Here is a 27,163-nt window from a genome sequence, read left to right as displayed (position 1 = left end):
TAAAGATTCCTTCATTTTTGGACCTTCTCGGCTGCTTTTTCAGACCTTTCATCAACAGTTTCCAAATTGGCCATGGACTCTGGCTGTGTCTCTGTCCCTCTCTCGAGGCACTGTGAGGGCTGGGTTTTTCAGAAGTGCTGAGTGGCCTCCAACTCCACTTAATGGCAATGGGAGAGGAAGGTGCTCAGCACCTTTGAAGAGTCAGGCCTATGGTAGCTCAAGTTGGAGATACACCAAATGGAGGCATTCAAAAACTCAGCCGCTCTAGTGCCGAACCATTTAGTTTTTTTTAAATCCAAAAATCTCAATTTTTACTATTTGTATAAAGTGCTGTAGGAAGTTTTGTTTAGTGTTAACTTTATAACAATGCTTCCTCAGAACAGCTTGACTTGTGAGCCTAGACAGACTGTTTGGAATTTCTGTTAGCAAATTACAATGAAGGTGCTACACTTATCCAGAGAAACATGGATACACGCTATCTGCAGTTTTATTGTAACAGAGAGAACAGGCTGCATAAAGGCCTAAGTGATTAGACAGTGGCAGACGGCTCGCCTAGAAAGGTGAAGATTAGAGGTGGAAGCACACAGAAGTTTAGAACCACAGCACAAAAAAGTCATTCCCTACCCAGATGCACACTGAGAATCAGAGAGAAGCGAAGGCTTTGGGCAAGTGGCTTCAGTAACTCCCATGCAGGAGGATGTGTACATCACCACTGCCATTAAAGTGCAATTGACTTCTCTTTACTTGAGACAGGCTAGAATCCTCCTTTACTCCTGGCTATAGCGGTGGCAGCTTAGGGTAGACTAGGCTATTCTGAGCTCCTGGGGATGGAACAGTGGTAGGAACTACAGGAGTGACAGCTGCCTATCAATCAGCAAAAAGCCCTTTAGGGACTAAAATAGGAAAGATGCTGATGGACAGTTATAGAGATGGGGCCACTTAGTCTGGGAGTGAGTGGGAAGAAAAGAACACACATGGGGCTCAGAGGTGGTAGACAATGCAAGATACTGCTGCCTCACGTATGTTCGTGTTCAGGCCTCTGCCTTCAGCAACGGAGAACTCCATGCTGCCAGACACTACGGACACACTTCATTCTTGTGTTTGCTTTAAGGCCTGCAGATCTCTTACAACCAATTTCCATTCAAACTGTTCCAGTTAGTTTTTAAATCAGTGAACTGAGGGGAAAGAGAAGGAAGAGAATGATGGAATCCCAGCTTGTTGGTTATAAGAGTGGGAGGACAGGGTCTTGAGCCTGTTCCAGCTCACTTAAAAACAGTTACCGAACTATGTTAGGAAGCCTTCTCCCCTCCCAAGTAAGGGATGGGCAGAGAGACGCCATTCAGCGCCCAGTCCTCTTCGGCAGAGTTCTGTCATTCTACATGCACGAGTTCTGCCAAGACATTTAAAGCCTGACGGGTGCCGGTGTGGGGGAGAGGGTGCATAACGCAAAAAGCTACTTCTGAAGAGAGGAGCAGGAAGCAGCGACATCCCTGTCGGAAAGGGCAGGTGGCTTTGGCTACGATGTGTTGATGGCGCTAGCTGCGGCCTTGTACACGAACTACATTAAATGACAGAATCAAGTGCTGTGGTTGAAAGTAAATATTCTGCTTGCCCCGACCCCCCCAAATGCACTTCCCCTTCCTCGATTCAGAAAGTCCAAAGACCGTTGAAGGGCAGGCTGTCTGCTCCACTGTGTTTACTTGCTGACTTGGTGTATTGCACGAGCTAGGTAACCCACGTTACCAGATGTGACCCCTGCCACGGAGATCCGGCCATCTTTTGTCATGTATATGGAGAACTCTTTGGTTAGTCGCTCCACCTGAGGGGAACACACAAAACAAAGTACTTAGTTCCAGGGGGTCCAAACGTCACCGGACTGAAGGGCTGCTCTGGCAGCTTGCCAGGGCCTCAAGTCACAACCAGTTTGCCTAAAATGAAGGTGTAGCCCAAGAGAGACTGAATTCCAGCATGCAGTGCTCCATCCTGATTCTAGCAGTAGATAGGTAGAGACTCAGCACTGCATGCTGTGAATTGTAGTTTATGAGAGAAGGTGGCTTCCCCAGGTCACTGTACAGATCTCTGAGCTGCACTCAGCCTGCAGACTGCTCCTTGGCCAGCCCTGAAGCCCACTCACTAGCCCTGTGGCACATAAAAGCACTAAAATCCTCAGCCAAGAGTCACATGACTTCAGCTGCACTTTAATATCATTTAAAGAGCAACACGATTGTTCCATTTTACAGCTGAGAGCAGGGCTTTGAAGCTGTGCTCTGGCTCCGCTCCAGCTAAAAACCTGCAGCTCCATTGCTCCGGAGCTGCTCCGCGCTCCAGCTCTAGGCTCCGCTCCAAAGCCCTGGTGAGAGAGCTAGTTTAGCTTTTAATCACTACCACTGAAGGGTGTCGCACGAGCACGAAAACATTTGGACAGGAGAAGAGAGACTTTGTCCCTCTTCCCTGTTCTTCCGCAGTCTCTTTTCATAAGGACCTCTCATGTCAGTAAGATGTTTTAGCCCATCCAAGGCTTCCAAAGAAAATGGCAAAAAGATTCTTAAAAATGAACATTGAATATCAAGAGACAGCAAGGAATTTGAGAGATGTTAATGGGCTAACAGTGCCTGAAAAGTTAGCGTCTCCTGACTGATCTGCCAGTCTAAGGGCACGTCTACCCTTAAAATGCTGCACTGGTGCAGCTGTGCCGCTGTAGCGCTTTAAAGACGACACTCTGCGCTGATGGGAGATGCTCTCCTGTCAGCGTAGTTAATCCACCTCCTCGAGACGCTGAGGGAGAAGCTGTTTGCACAGGGGGGACAGGCTAGTATAACTAGAGCCCTGAGCAGATACAAAATTTGTAGCTGCACCTGATCTGCAACCATGGTCTGCAGATACCCAGAGCTGCAGGGCTTTAGGTGTAATGACGTTGCTCAGCAGCATGGATTTTTCACACCCCAAGTGTGAGTTATACCAATATAGGTCTGTAGTGCAGACCAGACCCAAGTCCAAGATACTCGCTCACACATCCTTTGCCCCTCATTAGCAGGATTGAGAGTGTTTTCCAAATTTCTAATAGGAAGCTGAACCCAGGATCTGGCAGGCAGCTCAACTGAAAACCTTGTTTGTAAACTATTTAAGTTATCAATAGTCTAGCATCCCGGACCATGGGCATGAACAGATAGATGTCCTCACCTACTCTGTGGGCACCTTTACATCTACATGTTTATATTCCAGCAGTGACTTAGTTTCACTTTCTTTTTAATCACTGTAGTTCAGTGGTTCTCAAACTTTTGTACTGGTGACCCCTTTCACATAGCAAGCCTCTGAGTGCAACCCCCCTTACAAATTAAAAACACTTTTAAAATATATTTAATACCATTATAAATGCTGGTTACAAAGTGAGGTTTGGGGTGGAGGCTGACAGCTTGTGACCCCCCGATGTAATAACCCCCAGTTTGAAAACCCCTGCTGTAGCTGGTTTTTAGATAGTCGCATTTGACAACAGAGCCCTGTTCTGAGAACATGGCAAGAGGGAGCTTACTGAGCTTAGGGATGGCCTCTGCTTACTTGGCCCTGCCACAGCACAGTGGGGTTGGACTGGATGACTTTGAGGTCATTTCCAGCCAGACATTTCTAGGATTCTATGGTTTTGCCTCAGACCTCTGCATCTCATGTGAAATCTCGTTTACTGAAACAGGTAGCTCATTGTGGTACCTTTACAATAGTAGGCTAGTCTGAAGGGACAGATGATAGTTGCAAAAAGGGGGTATCCTAAGACTGATGTTGAGTGCATACAAGATTCTCTATGTCTGCACAGAGAGGAGGAAGCTTTTTTGTTAAGAATGAAGTTCCTCAGCTCCACCAGTGTCTTAACTGGCTTCATATTTGTGACTTCCTATTTGGAAATACAGCCATGAGTGACATGGGCTTAAACTGCAGCAAGGGTGGTTTCGGTTGGACATTAGGAAAGACTTCCTGTCAGGGTGGTTAAGCACTGGAATAAATTGCCCAGGGAGGTTGTGGAATCTCCATCATTGGAGATTTTTTAAGAACAGGTTAGACAAACACCTGTCAGAGATGGTAGATAAAACTCAGTTCTTCCCTGAGTGCAGTGGACTGGACTAGATGACCTCTCAAGGTCCCTTCCAATTCTATGTTTGCCCTAGCGCAGCCACTAGCAACCCAGAAGGGACCATCTTCTTTTTCAATGAAAGAACAAGCTGCTCCTTCGAGGCAATGCACTGAGCAGACCAGCATGGCGTCAGCAGGAGTCTCACACACACAAAGCAACCCAGCAGGACTGGAATTTCTCCTGTGAACTGCCTTAGGAAAACCGGCTTAGGTCCCACTGGGGTTCCCCCAAGGAGGCTACATGAAAGTCAGGTACATCTAATCAGTTTAATATAACACTGACCTCAGGCATATTTAGAAAGAAAAAGCCAATGCTAAAGTGGGAGATTCTGTTATCAGCTCCCCACCTTCCCAAGAATAGCACGTGTTCCATGAGCCCAGCCTGATGGACGCTGCCGTGGATATCCCTGTGCTTCCGGTTCCCCCCAAGTCCAGGGGAATGGTTTTTCCAGCAGACTGGGGAGAATCGCACTCACCTGTTCAGGTTTCAGCCCCGTGTAACAGAACATGCCGATCTGGTCGGTGATGTGTTGCCAGTTGTGGGAGGAGCCTTCTTTCTTGAGGTTGGCCACCAGCTGGTTGCGCATGTCAATGATCCGGTCAGCCATCCCCTTCACTTCTTCCAGCCTGCAGAAGCGGCAACAGAAAGGAGATGCCTGGACATCAGATTCAGACAACGGTGAGGCAGGACAACAATAGAGACTAGCACGCAGTCGACTACCCAAAGGAAACACCTCTAAAGCTTTCCTCTTCACAATTCACACTGGGCACCCACCTGCAATGCCAAAGTGAAGTTAAGCACTGCTGCTTTCAACTGGTCGCACACACAGTCAGTTGAGAGTGCTACAGGCAAAAGATCACTCTGGTGGCTTCAGTTAAAGAGGCAGAGCAAGCCTAGTGTTTTAGTTGTGTGAGAAGTTGAGTCCACGTTGCTTTAGGAGCTGCCTCTCTCTCCTGTGATCAGAGGAGGGGGGCTCTTTACTAACCCAGTGGGTGCAATATGGACTCCAGTTCAAAGGGGACCAGGGTGAGATCACCATACTCACAGGATTCCCCATTGCAGAGGGTTGATTGTTAAGCACACTCAAGCCATGGACTTTAAACATCAAGGGGCTCATCATGGACAGAAATATTTCAGATGCCATCCAGAACAATGTTCAGTTCTATAGACCTTACTGCGTGCATGCGTGCGTTCCAGTTATCCAAACACCATTTATACGAGAATCCTAAATATCCAAATCAACGGTGTCATATCCATGCAGCCCCATGCCAATTAATCACCCGCCGATTAACAAACATTAAGGCTGCGGGCACTGTGATTTGGAAGGATTTCCAGATAAACAGAAGCGTGGGTATGGTCAATTACCTCCCCTGATGCTGTTGTGCCGGGAAGCAGTGATGCTGGCCTCCAAGGGTGGAGAAGAGAAAAAAGGGAAGGAAAGCAGAGAGGGAGGGGGCATAGCTACAGGGGTCTGGAACCTCCTTGGTGCGCCCTAGCGCTTCCTGGCTATGACAGCCTTAGGGTAGGTCACCAGCTGTACCCCTCGCTATTTGTACTGCATTTGTGGAGCCTGGGGAGGTTAGAGCTGGAGCAACACCAAGGAGGCTCCAGTCTCCTGCAGCTGCTCTCCCTCTCCTTCCTTCTTTCCTTCCCCTTCTCTCCCCTCTACCCCCGGGGACCGCCATCACTGCTCCCTGGTACTCACAGTCATACCTCACAATACCATTTATCTCAACATTCTGGGTCTCCCCCAGGCAATTCAGATAAACACAATTCTACTGTATTTGGAGGGCGACACCCACTACTCCCCAAAAACAACCCATCCAGGATATGGCTCTGCTCGGGCTCTGATCTGTGCATGTCTGTTCCATGCGTAAGCACCATGCTAAAGACGTGTCTGCCAAAAGGAGGCAGCTATCAGAGTTCCCAGTGAGGTGAGGGCTAGAGGACACAGCCTTCCCCTTTTGTTCTGCCAAGTCAGCTGCCTGCAGGGACCCTGAACTCTAGCAACAGATCGATAGGACTAGGAAAGCAGTGCATGGGTACATCAGAACATGGGATCAGGTTACCGTTCTCAGCTGTACTCAGAGGGGAGCAGCGCTTAAAACAAACCATTTCATTTCCCCATGGAAAATGTATTAAGAAGTCCTGCAATGCATTAGTGAGACCCTTTAGTGCCCCAGCATTGAGCTGCTAGGCACAGACCGGAGACTTCAGTCTGGGAAACCCAAACAGTTCCATTTACAGCTGAATTCTGTCCTGTTAAAATGACAGTGAGGAAAAACTGCACATTCCAGTCTGAATTTCCACCAGATGATGCCATGCAGGCTGGTGTGTGGTTACCCAAGAGGAACATGAAGATCTGATCTGGCCACCTGTTCAAACAGCCCTGCTAGGTTCTACATTTGGAGCAGCAGGAGGTCAGCGTAGTCAGAGGAAGGGGAGTATGCTGGATTTAAAGGGACTCCCCTCCTGGAAGAGCTGGACTATACACTGACCTCTTCCCTGCAGCTCTAGGTAAAGAGGTGTAAGTAGCTTTTCTGTCTCTTGCTCGCTAGCGGCTTGGTGCCAGAGCTCCATGGCACTGTTACTGCAACAGGGGAGCCCCGTGCAGGGAAGCACCTTGAGCAGAGTATTTGCCTAGGAGTCCTGAGGGGCAGTGTTCAGCCAGAGTTACATTTCTCTTGGATGACAGTCACTGAGCAGGCATGGTGGGGAGACTGCGCCCTGTTTAGAAGCTTCCCTCAAGGGTAAGTCTCTTGAATTCCCCCCCCCCCTTTGGCTGACGACGCCCCATTGGGGCTGACGGGATGGATCACCTTGAGGTACCTGCCACTGAGCTTTCACTCCTTTGTGCTCGCTAGCTACAGTGGAGAAGCTTGTTTAGCCCGACTTGTTCAGGCTTTTGTCCTGCATCATTCCTATGCAGCACCTTTGCTTCTAGTCTGCTGGTGATGGGAAACTGGCTTCTGAAGGCGAGTCGCCTTACCATTCCTTCCGCAGGTCAGGACTTGTCAGGATGATGGAGGCAATACGAGCTCCATTGATGGGTGGGTTTGAATACATGGGGCGGATCAGGATCTTCAGCTGGGATTCCACCCTCTTGGCCTCATCTACATCCTTGCAGATCACTGAGAAGGCACCCACACGCTCCCCTGAAACACAATCCAAGTCTGATCATGCCCGTCCTACCACAACAGACAATGTATGTTGTAGGCCTCCAGCATTTGGATTAGACCTGCCCTGGGACACCACAGCAGTCCCCGGTTGCAGAGGGGACAGCACAGGTAAAGTAGCATGAGCTTCCCCCATTACCCAGATCTGACCAGATCTCCTTTCAGTGCCAAAGGGGAGTGCCTCTAGGAGGTGAAAGGACATGGATCTGGTGGGCATTCACCAGAAGGTAGGGATTTCTGGTCAATAATGGTGCAGGTGGCTTTCACATCGGCAACCTGGAAGTCAGAGGTGCCATATCTCACCATTAACCCTCTGAGCCATCTTCCTTTCCCACTGCTTACCGTAGAGGCCCATGTTCTTGGCATAGGACTGAGACAGAACAACATTAATGCCTTGCTCAATAAAATGACGCACAGCCCAGGAGTCCCGGTTTATGTCCCCGCTGGCAAAGCCCTGGTACGCCATGTCAAAGAATGCGAAGAGATTCCTTTTCTGCAAGGAAAAACAAAGATTCAATCACTCACCCTTGTAATGGCTGAATGTCCAGGGTCACCTATGAGCCGCAGGAATTAGGTCAGTAGTGTTACTAGAGATTTATGCAGGGCTTCCCCCATGTGTTACTGCACCAGCAGTGGGCCATTTCCACAACCACCAGGGCTCCTGGCTACTAAAAGGCAGCATGAAGCGGCACGCATAGTCACACACTATGTAGCACATACCAGTGCATTTCATTTGTATTCCAGGTGCGTACATGCTAATCTTTGAACTAAATACTTTGAGAACGGTATGTCTGAAGGGAAGATTCATCATGCTAACCCCAGAGTATGTGACAGCTAGTCAGGTTGGCTGGCATCCTCCTGTATCCTATAAACTTCCTCTATCCAATGGCTAAGATCGCACAAACATTTAGCTGGGTTCAGTTTTTTTAGTTTTCTGTCCCCTTCTACGACAAACATATTAATGCCCATTGGAGAACCATTGCTCTAGCCAGACTCTGACCAGCCCTCACTCCTACCAACTCTAGCTGCACTTTTCCTTCCCACAGGGAATATAGTCAAATATCTGCAGTACTCCCAGGCATTCCTTATTTCCATCCATCACTGGGTTGAGAAGGAAGTTAGTTTTAGCATAACAATGCTGGAGCTCCTACAATGTTCCAGGTTCAAGAATTCAAAGGAGTTTCAGCAGAATAATTATTGGGGCCTTAGATAATGGAGATTTCCATAGAATGCTGAGCGTTTGACCTTTGAGTTTGTGCTATGAATTCTGCTTCGGCACCAGTCCAATACACTTGGGCTCCCCATTACTTTAGACAGGTAAGGTTGCCATCCAGATTGACAAGGGACAAATGGGCCAGTGCTCAAGAGAGACCAAAGTCTAGGAACATGGCACCATTTCATCAGTAGTATCAACACAGATATGACATACACCAGCCCACCCCATACCTTCACCACAGCAGCCAGCTCCTTCCATTGCTCTGGTCGGGGGTCCACACCAGTGGGGTTGTGAGCACAGGCATGGAAGAGAATGACACTCTGCTCGGGAATTTTCTAAAGAAGATGTTAAGAGAGTGACATGAGACAAGCGATGTTTAAAGCAATGTTTCTTCTTCAGTTGCCTATAACTAAGCCACAGGGCAAGCAATGAGTTAGAAGGCACAGCAATATCAGAAATGAGGAGTAAGAGGCGAGCAGCAGTAAATCAGTTTGTGCTCAAGAGCGTGATGAGTTTTGTAGCGTCTTTAGAGAAGTGGTTCTCAATCAGGGGTACGCACACCCCTGCGAGTACGCAGAGTCTTCCGGGGGGTACATCAACTCATCTAGATATTTATCTTGTGTTACAGCAAGCTATAGAAAAAGCACTAATTAAGTCAGCACAAACTAAAAATTTCATATTTTATACTAAAATTTCATACTAAAATTTTTTCTGCTCTGTATACTATACACTGAAATGTAAGTACAATATTTATATTCCAATTGATTTTATAATTATATGGCAAAAGTGAGAAAGTCAGCAATTTTTCACACTAATAGTGTACTGTGACACTTGTATTTTTGTCTGATTGTATAAACAAGCAGTTTTTAACTGAAGTGAAACTTGGGTACACAAGACAAAGCAGACTCCTGAAAGGAGTACAGTAGCCTAGGAAGGTTAAGAACTGTTGCTTTAGAAGTTCCAATGACTACTAGAAATTGCAGCTATGGGATGAGGGAGCTGCTTAGTGGTCTGAGATTCAGGCTCAGCCTAGAAGCTAAGTAAGTAGGGTCATGAGACTACAAACACTACCTTTCCCCTCTGCTCCCATCTCAGTCAACTCACAGAAATGTCATCCAAGGCTCCAGCAAAGTCAAAGCCGCAGGTCTTGGGATCATAGTAGCGATAGGCATGCAGCTGCATGCCAGCATCCCTGAAAATGGGGGTGTGGTTGCCCCAGGATGGTTTGGGCAGGTACACGTCACGGCTGTACTTGAAGAATCGTTGCTACGGCAGACAGAGAGAAAGTTCAACTGGTGTATTCCATTGCTGCCAATGAGAAAGTCAGTCTCCCAGCAGTAAGGAGTTAATCAATGCATGAGCTTCAGCCACAGATGTCCCCTCTCCTCCCAACACCATTTACCAGGGACTTACCAAGAAATTGGCTCCAACTCTTAGAGACCCAGTCCCGGAAATGGTCTGCACAGTGACATACTATAAGGAAAAGGGATGCAAATGCGTAAGATGCCAACCTACCACACAAAATATGGACCATGTTAAAGTGCACTAACATCTTTTCTGTGTGCATGAGCCACACAGAAGAAACACTGATGTTACAGATCTGTTCTTAACTCATCAATACCTAAATCCCGTATAAAACGGCAAGCTAATTCCGCAGGACTGAGAAGTTAAAACAATGTCTCATGGATCTTTTACTCTATTTCAAATGGTAACTCACAACACAACCTGAGATTAAAAGTTAGCTAAACAGCAAGACATGGCTCTACATTAGTTGAAATAATGTCTCATCATAGGACTGGGAGCCAGGAATTGCTGAGCTCCACCTCCAGTTCTAACAGTGGCTTCTGTGTGCCCGTGGACAAGGTCACCTCCCCTCTTAAGTGAGTTTTTCAGAAGTGCTCAGAGTTGCCTTCAATGGCAGCAGTTAGGCCAATGCCATGCTAGCCCGGAACACTGGTTCTATTCCAGCTGGATGACCATGGGCAAGTCAGAAAGACTTTGTTGTCTCAGTTCCCTCCTCTAAAACAAGGACAATGATATTGAGCTCCTTTGTAAAGCACTTTGAGATGTACTGAGGCAAAGCATTACAAGAGCCAGAGGTATTATCTGTTGCCCTTTAAACACTCTGGACGTGGTTATGGAATTCTTTTGCGGACAGGTACAAAGCTTACAGGGTAGAACAGCCCTACTTGTACAGTGTTTTAGTTCAGACTTCCACCTAGCTCTTTACCCGGCCACTCTTGATAACCTCATTGGTGTCACCCAGTGCCAGCTCAGCTGATGCCTTATTGAACTCCGCCAGCCCTGCAATGGGTAAGTACTCCTTGTCCATCTTCTTAGCAGCTATCTGGGCCTCCGCCTAAGAAAGGAACACACGTTCAGTTGCTGCAAACATTCTACAGGCTCCCCAAGGCTCTGCCAGAGGTAATATATATTAATGTTTCCTTTGCTTAGCACCCATTATGATGGTAAGATACCATCCAAGAAGATAAACTGTCCATCAACAAGTTTAGGCTTGACATTAGGTCAAGGTTTCTAACCATCAGAGCAGTGACGTTCTGGAAAAGCCTCCCAAGAGGAGCAATGGGGCCAAAAACCTAATTGTCTTCAAGTCTGAGCTCTGCAAGTTTATGGAGGGGATGGTATGATGAGACTGCCTACAATGGCAGGTAGCCCATCTGTGACTGCTAGCAGCCAATATCTCCAACGGCCAGTGATGGGACACTAGATGGGGAGAGCTCAGTGTTGGAACAGAGAATTCTCTCTCAAATGTCTGCCTAGGGGATCTTGCCCACATGTTCAGGGTCTAACTGATAGCCATATTTGGGGTCAGGAAGGAATTTTCCCTCAGGTCAGATTGACAGAGACCCTGGAGGTTTTCACCTTCCTCTGCAATCTGGGGCACGGGCCACTTGCAGGTTTAAACTACTGTAAATGGCAGAGTCTGTAACTTGAAATCTTTAAACCATGATTTGAGGATGTTAGTAACTCAGCCAGAGATGAGGGGTCTATTTCAGGAGTGGGTGTGTGAGGTTTTGTGGCCTGCAATGCACAGGAGATCGGACTAGATGATCACGATGGTGCCTTCTGAGCTTAAAGTCTATGAACTCCAGCTCAGCAGAGTTATTTCCCAGAGAGGAGGGCTCCATTCAAAGTCAAAGCCATCTATGGCAACCTGTCAGCAGAAATATTTATTGATGTTGCTTTAAAAGCAAAGTTCACAGGCTGACACAAATCATTGAGTCTCTTAACCCAGCATTGCTGCTTGTGAGCAACTGGTGGTCCAGTGAGTACTACAGAGCCAGGTAGCCAGAAACTAGAGGAAACAGTCCCTTCCAGGCTCATTAGCAGTAAGAGCTGCACCAGAGACAATCCTCCGCTTAATCTGAAAACATTCTGCAGAAGGTGAGAGCTACCATTTATAGGAGAGAAATGTCTGGGCCTGGAAATATACCCCAAGCTAGACCAGTGCCCAGGGCCAAGCGATTTGTGCTGGCTCAGATATAGACCTTATCTGCACTGGCAAAGTTACTGAAACGTTCAAGACACTTTTCAAACCAGCTGGAGCTGCAGCATAGACAAGGCTCTGACAAATGATGTTGTTCAATCTGCTTTTAAGTAGTTTAACTAAACAAGTTATAAAAACGGTTCTGGTTGTCTCAGCCTTGTCAGCACTGCGGCTCCAACTGGTTTTCAAATTGGTTTAGTTAAACTGGTTTAGATATGAGAGTGGCTGCCCAGCACAGGCAAGGCCTTAGGAGTTCAGTTACAAATCTGAATGTTCACATGCTACACAGGTCAGATAGTAGCAGCAAGAACCATGGATTTCAACCACAGTCTCCTCAGCACATTCCTCCAGAGCCTATTAACAGTAGGAATGAGGAGGAGCATTTGGGAGGGGCACACACCAGCAGACCCAGAACAGAGGGTCACTCATTGCCAAGGCTCAGATGCCCAGAGAAAGTTTCCCTCAGAGAGGCTGATTTCAATAAGTTTGACAATACAGATCTGTGTCCAATTTCCCTGTCCAGAATTTCAGACTGGATTAGAGAGAAGGCAGTAACGCTCAGCAGAATTTCTGAGACTGCCCCTTATTAGATTAGTGTCAGCTCTTCCTCACTGACACAGTGTGGTTTAGGGAAGTGCTCTTTGCATTAGTCTTGTTTATTAAAAAAGATCTCTTAAAAGTTTAAGAGCTCCACGCAGCATGATCCCCAAGGGGGAGCACCGAGCCCAAGCTGACATGGGAGTCACAGGCAAGATTTGTTATTTACTTCAGCGGGAGCAGGATTTGGTCCTAGAGAAGTATTTTAGTTCTTCCTTCAGATGTCAGTCAACTTGATCCAATAGAGTCGTCTTCCAGACCACCCTAGTGCTAGCAATAGGGACTCACGCTAACTTCATCCGCCATGTGTTTCCTATGGATCAATCACTGAGACCATCTTTACCCCATAGACTCCTCGCAATAGTACTTCATATCACACAATACTTGGATTTTACCCCCATAGCAGCTGGTGCTAGGCTTACTTTGCGGACGCTGTTCAGGACATACGGCTTCCCATTATCGTCCCGGTATGCCCCAACACCCAGGTTCATCTTCTTAGCGTTGGTGTCTCGTTTAAAGGCTTCAGTCACCCCCAAAATAGGATCAGGGGGTCCCATCTCCACATGAGACCACCAGGAGCTGCACAAGGAATATAAGTGGGAGGATTAGGAAATGGTTCATGGCCTAATCCTGTTTGTTATATCCTGGCCTATGGGCTCAACAGGATCTCTTTGGCACTGGTATCCAACAGCTCTAACTGAAGTACTGAATCTACAGAACCAATAAGCCACAGCTTCCCTCTCTCTCCACAGACTAACCCTTTTCCCACTGTGGCATGTTTATAAGGGAGACTAACCACACTTGCTTCTCAGTTAAGCCAATATCAAATAACTGGGAGAGCCCTCCTCACCAAACCTGCTGTGTGCCTTATCTTAAAAGGTTCTCTCCTCACTCGGTGGCAGAAGGGTATTATCGTGACAGCACAGTGCCAGTCCCACTCCCACTCCCACACTTGGATGAAATCAAGGTGAGATTTTTAAAGGGGACTGCAGAACAGTCAAAAAAGTGAACAGAATGTTGGGAATCATTGAGAGAGAGAGAGATAATAGGACAGAAAATATCATATTGCTTCTATATAAATCCATGGTACGCCCACATCTTGAATACCGCATGCCGATATGGTCGCTCCATCTCAAAAAAGGATATATTGGCATTGGAAAAGTTCAACAAAAGGGCAACAAAAATGATTAAGGGTATGGAATGGCTTGTGTGAGGAGAGGTTAATAAGACTGGGACTTTTCAGCTTGGAATAGAGAACTAAGGGAGGATAAGAACATAACAGCCGTACCGGGTCAGACCAAAGGTCCATCTAGCCCAGTATCTTGTCTACCGACAGTGGCCAATACCAGGTTCACTCCCTCTGGGGCACCTAACAGGCAATGACCAAGTGATCTCTCTCCTGCCATCCATCTCCATCCTCTGACAAACACAGGCTAGGGACACCATTCCTTACTCATCCTGGCTAATAGCCATTAACAGACTTAACTGGATACATTCGTGGAGGTTCTCTTTTAGACGCTGTTATAGTCCAGCCTTCACAACCTCCTCAGGCAAGGAGTTCCACAAGTTGACTGTGCACTGCGTGAAGAAGAACTTCCTTGTATTTGTTTTAAACCTGCTGCCAGTTAATTTCATGTGGTGGCCCCTGGTTCTTGTATTATAGGAATAAGTAAATAACTTTTCCTTATCCACTTTCTCCACATCACTCATGATTTTATATACCTCCCTCATATCCCCCCTTAGTCTCCTCTTTTTCAAGCTGAAGAGTTCTAGCCTCTTTAATCTCTTCTCATATGGGACCCTCTCCAAACCCCTAATCACCTTAGTTGCCCTTCTCTGAACCTTTTCTAGTGCCCGTATATCTTTTTTGAGATGAGGAGACCATATCTGTATGCAGTATTTGAGATGTGGGCGTACCATCGATTTATATAAGGCCAATAATATATTCTCAGTCTTATTCTCCATCCCCTTTTTAATGATTCCTAACATTCTGTTTGCTTTTTTGACCACCTCTGCACACTGCATGGACATCTTCAGAAAACTATTCACGATGACTCCAAGGTCTTTTTCCTGATTAGTTGTGGCTAAATTAGCTCCCCCCATCATATTGTATGTAGAGTTGGGGTTATTTTTTCCAGTGTGCATTATTCTACATTTATCCACAGTAAATTTCATTTGCCATTTTGTTGCCCAATCACTTAGTTTTGTCAGATCTTTTTGAAGTTCGTCACAGTCTGCTTTGGTCTTAACTATCTTGAGAAGCTTAGTATCATCTGCAAACTTTGCCACCTCACTGTTTACCCCTTTCTCCAGATCATTTATGAATAAGTTGAATAGGATTGGTCCTAGGACTGATCCTTGGGGAACACCAGTAGTTACCCCTCTCCATTCTGAGAATTTACCTTTTATTCCTACCCTTTGTTCCCTGTCTTGTAACCAGTTCTCAGTCCATCAAAGGACCTCCCCTTTTATCCCATGACAGTTTAATTTACATAAGAGCCTTTGGTGAGGGACCTTGTCAAAGGCTTTCTGGAAATCTAAGTACACTATGTCCACTAGATCCTCTATGTCCACATGTTTGTTGATCCCTTCAAAGAACTAATAGGTTAGTAAGACATGATTTCCCTTTACAGAAACCACGTTGACTGTTGCTCAACAGTTTGTTTTTCTGTGTGTCTGACAATTTTATTCTTCACTATTGTTTCCACTAATTTGCCCAGTACCGACGTTAGATTTACCGGTCTGTAACTGCCGGGATCACCTCTAGAGCCCTTTTAAAATATTGGCATTGCATTAGCTATCTTCCAGTCATTGGGTACCAAAGCCGATTTAAAGGACAGGTTACAAACCTTAGTTAATAGTTCCGCAACTTCACATTTGAGTTCTTTCAGAACTCTTGGGTGAATGCCATCTGGTCCCGGTGACTTGTTAATATTGAGTTTATCAATTAATTCCAAAACCTCCTCTAGTGACACTTCAATATGTGACAGTTCCTCAGATTTCTCATCTACAAAAGCCGGCTCAGGTTTGGGAATCTCCCTAACATCCTCAGCTGTGAAGACTGAAGCAAAGAATTCATTTAGTTTCTCCACAATGACTTTATCATCTTTAAGTGATCCTTTTGCATCTCAATCATCAAGGGGCCCCACTGGTTGTTTAGCAGGCTTCCTGCTTCTAATGTACTTAAACATTTTATTACCTTTGGAGTTTTTGGCTAGCCTTTCTTCAAACTCCTCTTTGGCTTTTCTTATTACATTCTTGCACTTAATTTGCCAGTGTTTATGCTCCTTTCTATTTGCCTCCCTAGGATTTGACTTCCACTTTTTAAAGGAAGTCTTTTTCTCTCTCACTGCTTCTTTTACCTGGTTGTTAAGCCACGGTGGCTCTTCTTTTAGTTCTTTTACTTTGTGTCTTAATTAGGGGTATACACTGAAGTTGGGCCTCTATTATGGTGTCTTTAAAAAGCGCCCAGGCAGCTTGCAGGGATTTCACTTGAGTCACAGTACTTTTTAACTTCTGTTTAACTAACCCCCTCATTTTTGCATATTTCCCCCTTTTGAAATTAAATGCCACAGTGATGGGCTGTTGAGATGTTCATCCCACCACAGGGATGCTGAATGCTATTGTATTATGGTCACTATTTCCAAGCAGTCCTGTTATAGTTATCTCTTGGACCAGCTCCTGCGCTCCACTCAGGATTAAATCTAGAGTTGCCTCTCCCCTTATGGGTTCCTGTACCAGCTGCTCCATGAAGCAGTCATTTAAAGTATCGAGAAATTTTATCTCTGCATTTTGTCCTGAAGTGAAATGCTCCCAGTAAATATGGGGATAATTGAAAACCACCACTATTATTGAGTTCTTAATTCTGATAGCATTTCATCATCACTATTACTGTCCTGGTCAGGTGGTCGAGAATAGATCCCTAATGTTATATTCTTATTAGAGCATGAAATTTCTATCCACAGCGATTCTACGGAACATGTGGATTCACTTAAGATTTTTACTTCATTTGAGTCTACATTTTCTTTCACATATAATGCCACTCTCGCCCCCAACCCCCGGCACAACCTGTTCTGTCCTTCCGATATATTTTGTACCCCGGAATGATTGTGTCCCATTGATTGTCCTCAGTCCACCAGGTTTCTGTGATGCCTGTTATATCAATATCCTCCTTTATCACAAGGCACTCTAGTTCACCCATCTTATTATTTAGACTTCTAGCATTTGCGTACAAGCACTTTAAAAACTTGTCCCTATTTATTTGTCTGCCCTTTTCTGATGTGCCAGATTCTTTTTTACGTGACTGTTTATCATCTGATCCGGCCCTTACATTATCCTCATTCGTCCTCTGTTCCCGACTATAACCTGGAGATTCTCTATCATCAGACTCTCCCCTAAGAGAAGTCTGTGTCCAATCCACATGGTCCTCTGCAGCAAATCGGCTTTCCCCCATCTCTGAGTTTAAAAACTGCTCTACAACCTTTTTAATATTTAGTGCCAGCAATCTGGTTCCACTTTGGTTTAGGTGGAGCCCATCTCTCCTGTATAGGCTCCCCCCATCCAAACAGTTTCCCCAGTTCCTAATGAATGTAAACCCCTCCTCTCTACACCATCTCATCCACACATTGAGACTCTGAAGCTCTGCCTGCCTACCTGGCCCTGTGTGTGGAACTGGGAGCATTTCTGAGAATGCCACCATAGAGGTCCTGGATTTCAGTCTCTTCCCTAGCAGCCTAAATTTGGCCTCCAGGACATCTCTCCTACCCTTCCCTACGTCACTGGTACCTACATGTACCACGACCACCGCCTCCTCCCCAGCACTACACATAAGTCTGTCTAGATGCCTCAGGAGATCCGCAACCTTCGCACCAGGATATGATTAAGGTCTATAAAATCATGTTAAGTTTGGAGAAAGTAAATAAGGAAATATTATTTACTCCTTCTCATAACACAAGAATTAGGAGTCACCAAATGAAATTAATAGAGGGCAGGATTAAAAACAAACAAAAGTAAGTATTTCTTCACACACTGCACAGTCAACCCGTGGAACAATGTGCCAGAGGATGTTGTGAAGACCAAGACTATAAATAGATAAGTTCATCAATGGCTATTAGCCAGGATGAGCAGCGATGCAAAACCATGCTCTGAAATGTCTCTAGCCTCTGTTTGCCAGAAGCTGGAAATGGGCGCCAGGGGATGGATCACTTGATTACCTACTCTGTCCATTCCCTCTGAAGCACCTGGCATTGGGCAATGTCAGAGGATAGGATACTGGGCTAGATGGTTTGACCCAGTATGGCCATTCTTATGTAAGGGAGTTTGAAACTTTAGCAAGAGTTAGGTGCCTAACTCCTGTGGGTCTCTGAGAGTCCCAGTCTAAATCGCTGGTGTTGTTCAAATGCAAACTGTGACACCATCTCAAGGTAAGCTGCAATGACCCTCTGCTCCGGCACAGCACAGGCAGATATGGCATTGGCGCCGCTGCACCAATGTCAAGCGTCCTCTGAGGGAAAAGCCAGCTTCTCTGTTGTAACTGAAAGGATTCTGTAAGACTGCAGCATTGCACTTCACCAGGGCATTTCCAAGCCAGCCAGCTGGTGCAGGATTATTGCATGACCTGAAACAAGTGACAATTTCAGTCTAGACTCTAAATTCAAGAAGCTGTGTCTCTCTAGTTGTGCATGTAGCTTAATCGAAGGACTATCCTCAGCCTCTCCCCTCCAGACCAAGAACTTTTATGGTGGCAGAGGCTAGAACAGACAAAAACCACAGTTGCATTGTTTACGCTCCCCTAGATACATCTTTAGCATTGTTCTGTGATTCAGGCAGGGAACATTCCTACTTCTTCTTACACAGTGCCTAGCATACAAACTGGGAAAAGCCCTAATAGGTCTTAGGAATATTGTGTAAAGTAAAACAACGATAGAGATAAGTCACAGCTCCAAAGGCATTAAGACAGCCCTCAGCTGGGGGGAGAATTCATCTAGCTGGCTCCATCCCAGCTAAGCCTGGGATCAAGGGGAGACTTAATCCCTTAAAGGTCCTAGAAGTGAGGGGGGAGAGGAGGGTGCGAGTTGAGATAGGCTGGCCAGGATGTGTCACTGAAAAAGACTGACAGTGTCAAAGACAGAGGGATCAGGCTGTTTCCCCCAACTCAGAGATGGGGACTAAGCCTAACCCACCTGGGCTAACAATAAACACACTAAGATTAGGGAAGGGAGTATGTGTGCAGGCTGTTATTTTAAATGAACTTCTCAAAGCACTGTGTACCTTTTTGGGAAAAAAAGGGTCATGCTTCATTTTGAAGACACTGTTCCTGTATCACTGCAAACATAGCAAAGAATCCTGTGGCACCTTATAGACTAACAGGCGTTTTTGGAGCACGAGCTTTCGTGGGTGAATACCCACTTCGTCAGATGCATCTGACGAAGTGGGTATTCACCCATGAAAGCTCGTGCTCCAAAAACGCCTGTTAGTCTATAAGGTGCCACAGGATTCTTTGCTGCTTTTACAGATCCAGACTAACATGGCTACCCCTCTGATACTTGACTGCAAACATATGCTGTCACAGGCTCCCGAAAGGAAACCCTGGCAGGGTCTGAGCACTCCAGTTAGACGAGCTAAATTAGTCATGGTTCATGTATAGGGGCTGGAACCCAAGTCCTGATTTGAGAGAGGGCAAACTGGAGAAGGCCTGATCCCTCAGACGAGACAGGGGTGCAACGAGCCCTGTAACCGCCGCACCTAGCACAGAGTCAAAATCCTAATCACAGCTGAAAGAAGTGGGCTCTAGCCCACGAAGGCTTATGCTCAAATAAATTTGTTCATCTCTAAGGTGCCACAAGGACCCCTCATTCTTTTTGCTGATACAGACTAACATGGCTACCACTGAAACCTGATCACAGCTGCTGGACATTACTGTAATGTAAAGGTTTGGCTACACTTGCGAGTTCAGCACAATAAAGGAGCCCCGGGCGCACTAACTCACTCCCCGTCCACACTGGCAAGGCATGTAGGGGGCACTGACTCCGTGGCTGCAGTGCCGCTGGTTCTCCACCTCGGTGAGAGGAATAACGTTTGCTGTGCCTTGGCTACAATGCCTGGGTGCCAGTGTGAATGAGGTGTTGCGTTACTGCGCTCTGATTGGCCTCCGGAAACATCCCATTATCCCTTAAGTCAAGTGGCCACTCTTGTCATTGTTTTGAACTCCTGTAGGAATGCGGAAATGCCCTTTCAAAGCTCCATTTCTGACAGCCGGCACGCAAGCCGTTACTGTGGAATGCTGTGGGGGGGAGGTCTGCTGCTGTCTGAAATTACAAGACAGCATGCTGACATGCTCTCAGCCCCCCAAAACCCCTCTCCCCCCCACACATACACACAACACACTCCCTGTCACACTCCACCACCACCCCCATTTGAAAAGCACATTGCAGTCACTTGCATGCTGGGATAGCTGCCCATAATGCACCACTTCCCACACCGCTGCAAGTGCAGCAAATGGGCCACACAGTGTGGACAGACTGCAGCGCTTTCCCTGCTGCGCTCTGCGAAGGCGGGTTTAACTCACAGCGCTCTACATCTACACGTGTAGCCATGCCCTCAGTGTTTGAATAAAGAGTGCAGACTCTCAGAATAAGCACAGACCATGTGAATTTAGAAACACTTCTCAACTCAGTACCATTACATTTTGCCCAGAGAACTGCTTTGACTGGGTGTGGTATGCAAAAATTCACATTCCACTGTGGAGAACTAAAGCTTTCTACAGCATTGAGTTCAAATCTGTTACACCACCTTCACCGTCCTGAATGACATAAAAGACACTGACCCACACTCACTTCTCCCTGATCAGGTGCAAGATAAGAAGTCAGTTTGCTGGCACAATCCCTTTTGTCCAGTGAATTATGATTTCAGGGTTTGATGGTCCAATCCTGCCCTCTACACCAAAGCAAGGAGTTCTGTTTTCTTTCAGTGGGAGCTTTGCTCCCCGAAGAGTGCAGAACGAGTGCCTCAGAGAGCCCCCAGGGCTATTTTTTCTAGTGACCTGCTTTTATCTGTCCTACTGTCACTCCAAGGAAGAGGGAAAGCCCTCTTAATGTCAAGGACACAGACAGGCTATAAAAAGAAGCCTTGTTATTTCTGTTGGGCCACAGCTAATGCACAGCTGCACTCAACGTCTGCAGGCGGTAGAGGTGACACAGAGAATGAGGCCTGGAATTTTTAACCAGCACCCTCAATTTGCTGAGCAGGTACAGTTTTAATGAGGGTTCCCATCATGAACAGCAGGACTATTAAGGAGAATACCTCATGCAGCTCTGAGCCATATGTATCTTCACCCCCTACTGTAGGATCAAGCCGTTCGGGAAGTTTCTGGCAGAATGTGACAAGTGACAGGAGATTACCACTGACAGGCAGTGAGGTCATGGATAGGGTGCTGCATGGGGACTCAAGAGATCTGGGTTCTTTTCTTGCTCTGCCACTGACCTATGATACATTGGGCCAGTCACATCTCCTCTGTGCCTCCATTTCCTATCTCACCATTTGTCTTGTCTATTTAGATTGCAAGGTCTTTGAGACAGGGACTTTTACTGTGTGTGTATATAGCACCTAACACGATGGAACCCAATCTCAGTTGGGCCCTCTGGCCACTACTATAATATAAATAGTTACCTAGACAGTCTATTTTTACGTGGCACTCATCACCATTGTAATTCCCTAATAAAGTCCATTTCTTTATTGCTACTAGGAGGAGCATCTTGAAAGGATGTGAAGATGTGTGTCAGCACAAGCCTTAGGGTCCTTAATTGGTTTTAAAATGGACAATATTTTTGTTTTAGAATGTATGGACAGTTGATTATAGAAGGTGTTTATATTTGAAGTGCAGTATCAGCTGAGGGAGGAGGAGGAGGAGGAGGAGGAATCAATCACGTTTTGGATATTCATCCTCAGTTCATCTGCTTTAAAAGGTGTGTATGAGCAGCCAGAGCTTTTAAAGATACTCTAAGTTAAGCAGAATATCGTTTTGTGTTCCTTCAGAAGTCACTGTCTCTGCAAATAACTGTTAAGTGCCCTGAACATGGTTTGTGGTATTTCCATGTTACAAGAGAGCCATAAAAAGATGATCTGTACACTAGTGAACCTTCTGCAACACACACACCCTACCAATTTTTTTGGTACTTAGATTGAGCTGTAAAAGTGAAGGCTACTTTTGCAGGATCCTTGTAATTACATTTGAGATGGTGAAAGTCCTTTGTATTTTTACAGTGTCTTTCAGTCAAGCTCCTTGAAGTGCTTTATGTATTAAGATCCCATACTTGGAAACGCTTAAGCAGGTCAGCTACGTGAGGTAGTCCCATTTAGTTCACTAAGAACTGTTTAGTGCCTGATCCTGCAGACTAACCCTCAACACTCCTGTGAGTTAATTACTTTCATTCCAAGCCTGTTTTCACTGGCTCCAGATTAGCTTTAGGGCTGATGATTTTCATGTCATTCTCAGCCAAGAAATGAGTTTTGGGGTGAAGGCGGAAGAAAGTTTCTTCCACTGTTTATCGTTTATTGAATTTGGAAAGAGGGATATGATTCAGCTATTTAAAAAAGAGAAATGAGTTATTTAAATGCAAAAAGAAAGAGAAAAAAGAATCCTCCCAAAAAACCAAAAACAAACCCAACTAACTGGCAGTTTCCTTTCAGAGTTCAGATTTTGCTTTTTTCAAGGAAAAATGTCTGCTTTGCTTTCTAGAGATGGCTGAAAACAGAAGTGAAATATGTAATCTTCCTTGTCAGTTTCAGTGCACATCATGTGCTGTTATCTAACCAACTCTGGATAGCCCCACATTTAAAAGCAAACCCACTTACAGGGAGTTTTTGAACTCATCATCCTCAAGAGGGGTCCAAGGCTCAAGATATCAGCAAGCTCCTCTACTTTGGTGGTAACTCACATCTAATATTTTAATATGTTATCTATGCACTGCACCATGTCAAGTTTCCGAAAATTAAGAAAAGACAATGTTAGATATGCATTAAGGTAGAAATTTTAAATTGCTCAACACTTCAATCTCCATTCCAGCACTAGCTGCATTTCTATTGACCCTGAAATGCCTTGGAATCCTTTAAGATGAAAGCAGATGTCAGCTGTTACAAGTTCTTAAGAAATTGTGAATACCACCAGAGATGCAAACTGTAAAGTGAAGAGTTGTCTTCAGTCACCAAACTGTCTCTAACATAAGCATCTTCTCTGGGCCACAGCAGCCTCAGGAGTGGAGTTTGCTGACAGAGTCAGCAAAGCCTGGGTTCAGAAAGTACATTTAGATTTCAGTAATTAAATATACAGAAACTCACAGAAGTCTCTAAGAGGGCCATTCCCCATCTCTGAAGAGAGTCCTGTGAATATACAGCTACACTGAGCAATACAAACATCTAGACTACACTCAGTTGCATAATCCTTGTTAATAAGAACCCCAAACAGGGTAGGCGGAACAAAGGTCACCCTACTTCAGCAACCAACTGTGATTAGAACGTTCACCTGTTCAGCTGCCACTGTTCCCCAGTGGCTATGACAAGCCTTTCAGCCACTGAACCTGAAGAATTCATTCCTTCAATCAGCTGCAGCGAGTGCTTCTCCTGTCAGGGATATTTTAATAACTAGCTAAAGTCCAGTCATACGACAAGATGTAATAAATAAATGGAATGTCTGATGCAATTATTCTGCATATTAAGTTGATTTTATATTTCAGGGCCATTTGTTTTGTACCTCTCAATCTATACACCAGTTTTAGAGATGCTATTCCTTGCTAATAATAACCGTAACATAATCAAATGCCATTTGAAAAAGCAGTGAAAGGAGGGAAACCAAAGACTGCTAATCCCTACCTGACATCACTAATAGCTTTGATAAGGAGAGTTGCATAAAACAATGTTTGCAGTACGAAACCTCAATGGCCTTCTGGTCATGACACCTTGTAACTAGTTAATAAATTAACAGGGAGAAAGGTGCATATCTGATATCTGCAGATCATAAATTTTTCAAATGGCATCTGGCACATCCAGCTCATTCCAAGAGGAAAAGACTTTTTAATAGCTAGCCACATGGATAACAAAGAGAATATTAAAAAGCAGAGCTCAGTATAACCACCCTCCCCATGTCCCTTCTGCTTAGTTTAGAGTCTAGTTAATTAGAGGCCTGCTCCACTGCATGTAATACCTGCACACAAGAGCAGCATAAAATGCCAATTTCTCTCTTCAGGGTACCAGGAAATGCTGTTTTTGACACTCTTCCTCAAGCCCTATCAGGGATGACAATATACAAATAGCAGTATGCAGTACAACACTAGTGTTTCTTTTGTGTCCTCAAAGAGCCCAGTGAGGAAGCTTTGCTTTGCCACACTGACAAGAGCCCCAGAACACCAAGCAGTGACCAGAAAATGAAGATTCCTTGAGAGCAGTGACTCCCCTCTCAAGGTCTGAGTGTGCTGCCTCTTAACTGCTTTGAGTCCAAGCTTCTGGTGCCCCAGGATGATCAGGTATCCAGCTCAGTGACCCCCACTTGGCAGCATAAAATGCCATCATTAGATCAAGTATTAGGGGGTAGACGTGTTAGTCTGTATCCACAAAAAACAACAAAAGCTTATGCCCAAATAAATCTGTTAGTCTTTAAGGTGCCACCGGACTCCCTGTTATTTTCATCATTAGATCAGCATATGCTTTTATTTTAAGTGACAATCTGAAAAATTTCATATTATGGAAAGAGATCTGGTTACATCTCATATCCTTACTATGTGTCTATTTCCTAAGAGGTGTTGTTGTCTAGTGAAATCACAGAACAGGGACCGCTCAGTTTCTTAGCCTGACTCACCGTCTATTGGGCAATTCATTTACCCTGTCTGCCTTAGTTTCCTTACCATTTACATGTATTGTTAATGGGACTCAACCTTTAAGTCACTTCTGTCTATGGTGACCAGACATCCTGTTTTTAAAGGGACAGTCCTGTATTTAAGCCCTCCTACAGGTGTCCAGACTTCTTCTTATAAATGGGAAAATTCTGTCATGTCCCCCCACCCCCAAACAGTACTGGTGGGTCCTGCTGCTGGGGGTGGGAGTGCAAGGCTGGTGGCAGGTGGACGAAGATGCAGCATAGAGACAGACGCTCCCCTGGCTGGTCCTTCAGAACAGCCCTCGTTGTGTGCTGGCTCTTGGCCAGCAGGGCCCCATCCCCTGACCCATTTCTGGCCGACACTGGCTGCGCGCTGCGAACTGGGGCGGCTGGTGAGTGCTGGCAGGTGCCAGACGGTGGCTGGTTACGTGTCGCCTCTGCTGCCCATTCACTGGCCCTATATGAGCTCTCCCTCTTGCTGTCCTCTCCCTGCTTTGCCCCTTCTACCCACATTCCCACTGCTTCTCCATATCTCCCCCCACCCCAGTGGGGCACACTTCACTCCCATTGCTGTGTGGTGAACCAGCCCCTGGTTGGAGCTCTGAGCTCACCAACAGCCTTCCTTCCCCCACTGCCTCTGGAGGGCTGGGGCCCTGGGAAAGCCCCAAACACTCCACCTGGCCACTGGCCAGGAGGAGCCAAGCCCTGCATGTGACAAAGCCCCGCACAGTGCTTGCACAGGAAAGCCTCTGACCCTCAGCTAAGTTCTGGAGTTGGTGGGCGGGGGAGAGAGGGGGAAGGAGAAAGAAGCGATTTCCAGCCTGTTCATGCCCTGAACCCACAGGCTCCACAGCAGCCCTCCAACGAAAGAGCTTATCATTCTCTTCACACACAACCTGCTTCTGGATCCTGCCCTCAAAGAGCATGGGCTACGCTGTTCCCTAGGCACCCTCCCCTGCTGAGCCACCTCTCTGGCCAGGTTCACTGAAGCCCCTGCAGTTAGGTTTCCCGGACCCTGCACAATGCAGCCTTAGGGCTTAACCCCTTCCTGCCCGTGCTGACCAGAGGCGGCTGGGTTATGTTGGTGGCCAGCAGCAGCCTGGAGACATTAGCTGCCTTTCTACACTGTGCGGGAAGGAAGGGACAAGCTACTTCCAACCACACAAAGGGGGGGGGAGGGGGGAAGAGAAGGAAAGAGATGAGCTCTGTAAAGACACAGGCCAGGTCATCCCTTCCCTTCTCCCCCCCCCCCCCCACATGCAGCTGGAAGCAGCTCCCATCCCTTCTCTCCCGCACAGTGCTAAAAAGATGCGGCTGGCCACATTCTATTGTGAACCTTGGCAGAAATCTGAGGAGGGGGGCATGTGACACTGTGTCCATCCCAAGGCCCAGCCAGGCATGGAAGGCGGAGAGCACTGGGTAAGTCAGTGACCCCCTGTGTGAGAGGGGAATGTGTGTGTCACCTCTCCCAGTGCGTGCATGCGGGGTGGGGTGGGATGTGTGCCCGTATGAACCCTAAAGCCTTAAAGATAAGAAGGTAAATAAAAACACAACTATGCATGATTTCTTTTTAACTGGGGCTCAGTCAACTTGGTGTTAATTTGAACGTGTGTAGTGCACAGCTCAGACTGACTGCCACTGAACTTGCTTGAATAAGTAATTTTACCAGGCGCCCAGTATTCAGCACAGGAAAATATGGTCACCCTACTTCTGTCTGAACTTCCCTCTGTTCTTGCTACATGCAACACCTACCAGTCACTGTAATTGAGAGGAGACACAGAATGACCCTGTTCACCCCCGGTGCCTGGACTCTGCACAGCTCACGCCACTTCCCCCAGGCAGGTTTCACGATCTCCCCTCCCATCGGAGCGGCTATTTCCACACGTCCCAGGCAGATGCGAGCGCAGCCCCAGGCAGGCCCAGGGCCCGGTTCTAACTCGCTCTAAGCGCCGCCGCCGCTGCAGGGTGACCCCACGGAAGGGGAGGCGGCGATCGAAGCCCTGGGCTCAGTGGCGGAGGCTGCAGCGCTGCGAGCCGCCCCCGGCAGCGGCTCTGGCCCATGCCCGGGCTCCCGGCCCTGCGCGCGGGGGTGTCTGTACCGGGGGGCGCGGTCATGGGCTGGCGGGGCCGCCCGGGCACCCGGCCCGGGAGTGGGGGGACGCGGCCCCTCCGCCCTCTAAAGCCGCCCCTCAAGGGCACGCGCGCAAGCACCGGCAGCTCGCGGCAGCCAATCACCGCGGCGGACGAGCACCACGCGCGCGTCACCCCAGCCAACCCGAGATGCCTCTTCCGACTCGGCCATCACCGGCACTGCCAGCTCTGCCCGATACGGGCCGCGCCGAGGGACACGCTCCCTCGTAAGGCGAAACAGTCATGGGGGAGGGGAGCACTTCAGTGTGACCGGTCGGGCTGCACCCCCCAGCGCCTCCCAAACCAGGCGCGCGGCCCTGCCCGCCTCGGCGGGTTCGCGCTCCCGGGCTGCGGGGTGCGAGGCGGGCCTGTCCGCTCCGGGCCCCCGTTACCTGGCTCTGGCCGCGCCGGGGGCCAGGCAGAGGTGGCGCTGGGCCGCGGCGGAGAGCAGGAGCCGGGCGGGCTGCAGCAGGGCCATGGCTGCGGCGGGAGCTGACGGGGACTGAGCGCTCCTTCCGCCGTAGCGTCTTCCAGTGCCCTCCGCGGCAAT

At 47.1% G+C, this 27,163-nt stretch overlaps 1 protein-coding gene across 3 annotated transcripts; it reads right to left on the bottom strand.

The window, feature by feature from the left end:
- Positions 1-469: 469 nt before the first annotated feature.
- GOT2 (glutamic-oxaloacetic transaminase 2) lies at positions 470-27,163 on the bottom strand. 3 transcript variants are annotated; one of them, XM_050922417.1, is made up of 10 exons: positions 27,006-27,163; positions 13,040-13,196; positions 10,743-10,871; positions 9,926-9,985; positions 9,617-9,778; positions 8,743-8,847; positions 7,639-7,789; positions 7,110-7,275; positions 4,596-4,746; positions 470-1,819 (listed from the first exon to the last, which is right to left on the bottom strand). In XM_050922417.1, exons 1-10 carry the CDS (start codon positions 27,089-27,091, stop codon positions 1,697-1,699), a joined length of 1,290 nt encoding a protein of 429 aa, XP_050778374.1. In that variant the 5' UTR covers positions 27,092-27,163; the 3' UTR covers positions 470-1,696. The 3 variants fall into 3 exon arrangements, with proteins under 3 accessions (XP_050778374.1, XP_050778376.1, XP_050778375.1); XM_050922419.1 differs by lacking the exon at positions 27,006-27,163 and adding an exon at positions 26,236-26,480; XM_050922418.1 differs by lacking the exon at positions 27,006-27,163 and adding an exon at positions 23,137-23,219.

This window comes from Gopherus flavomarginatus, chromosome 14, assembly GCF_025201925.1.
Source record: "Gopherus flavomarginatus isolate rGopFla2 chromosome 14, rGopFla2.mat.asm, whole genome shotgun sequence".
In the NCBI taxonomy this organism is placed as follows: domain Eukaryota; kingdom Metazoa; phylum Chordata; order Testudines; family Testudinidae; genus Gopherus; species Gopherus flavomarginatus.
Note: the sequence above shows the minus strand (reverse complement) of the source record. Positions and strands in the feature narration are given on the sequence as shown.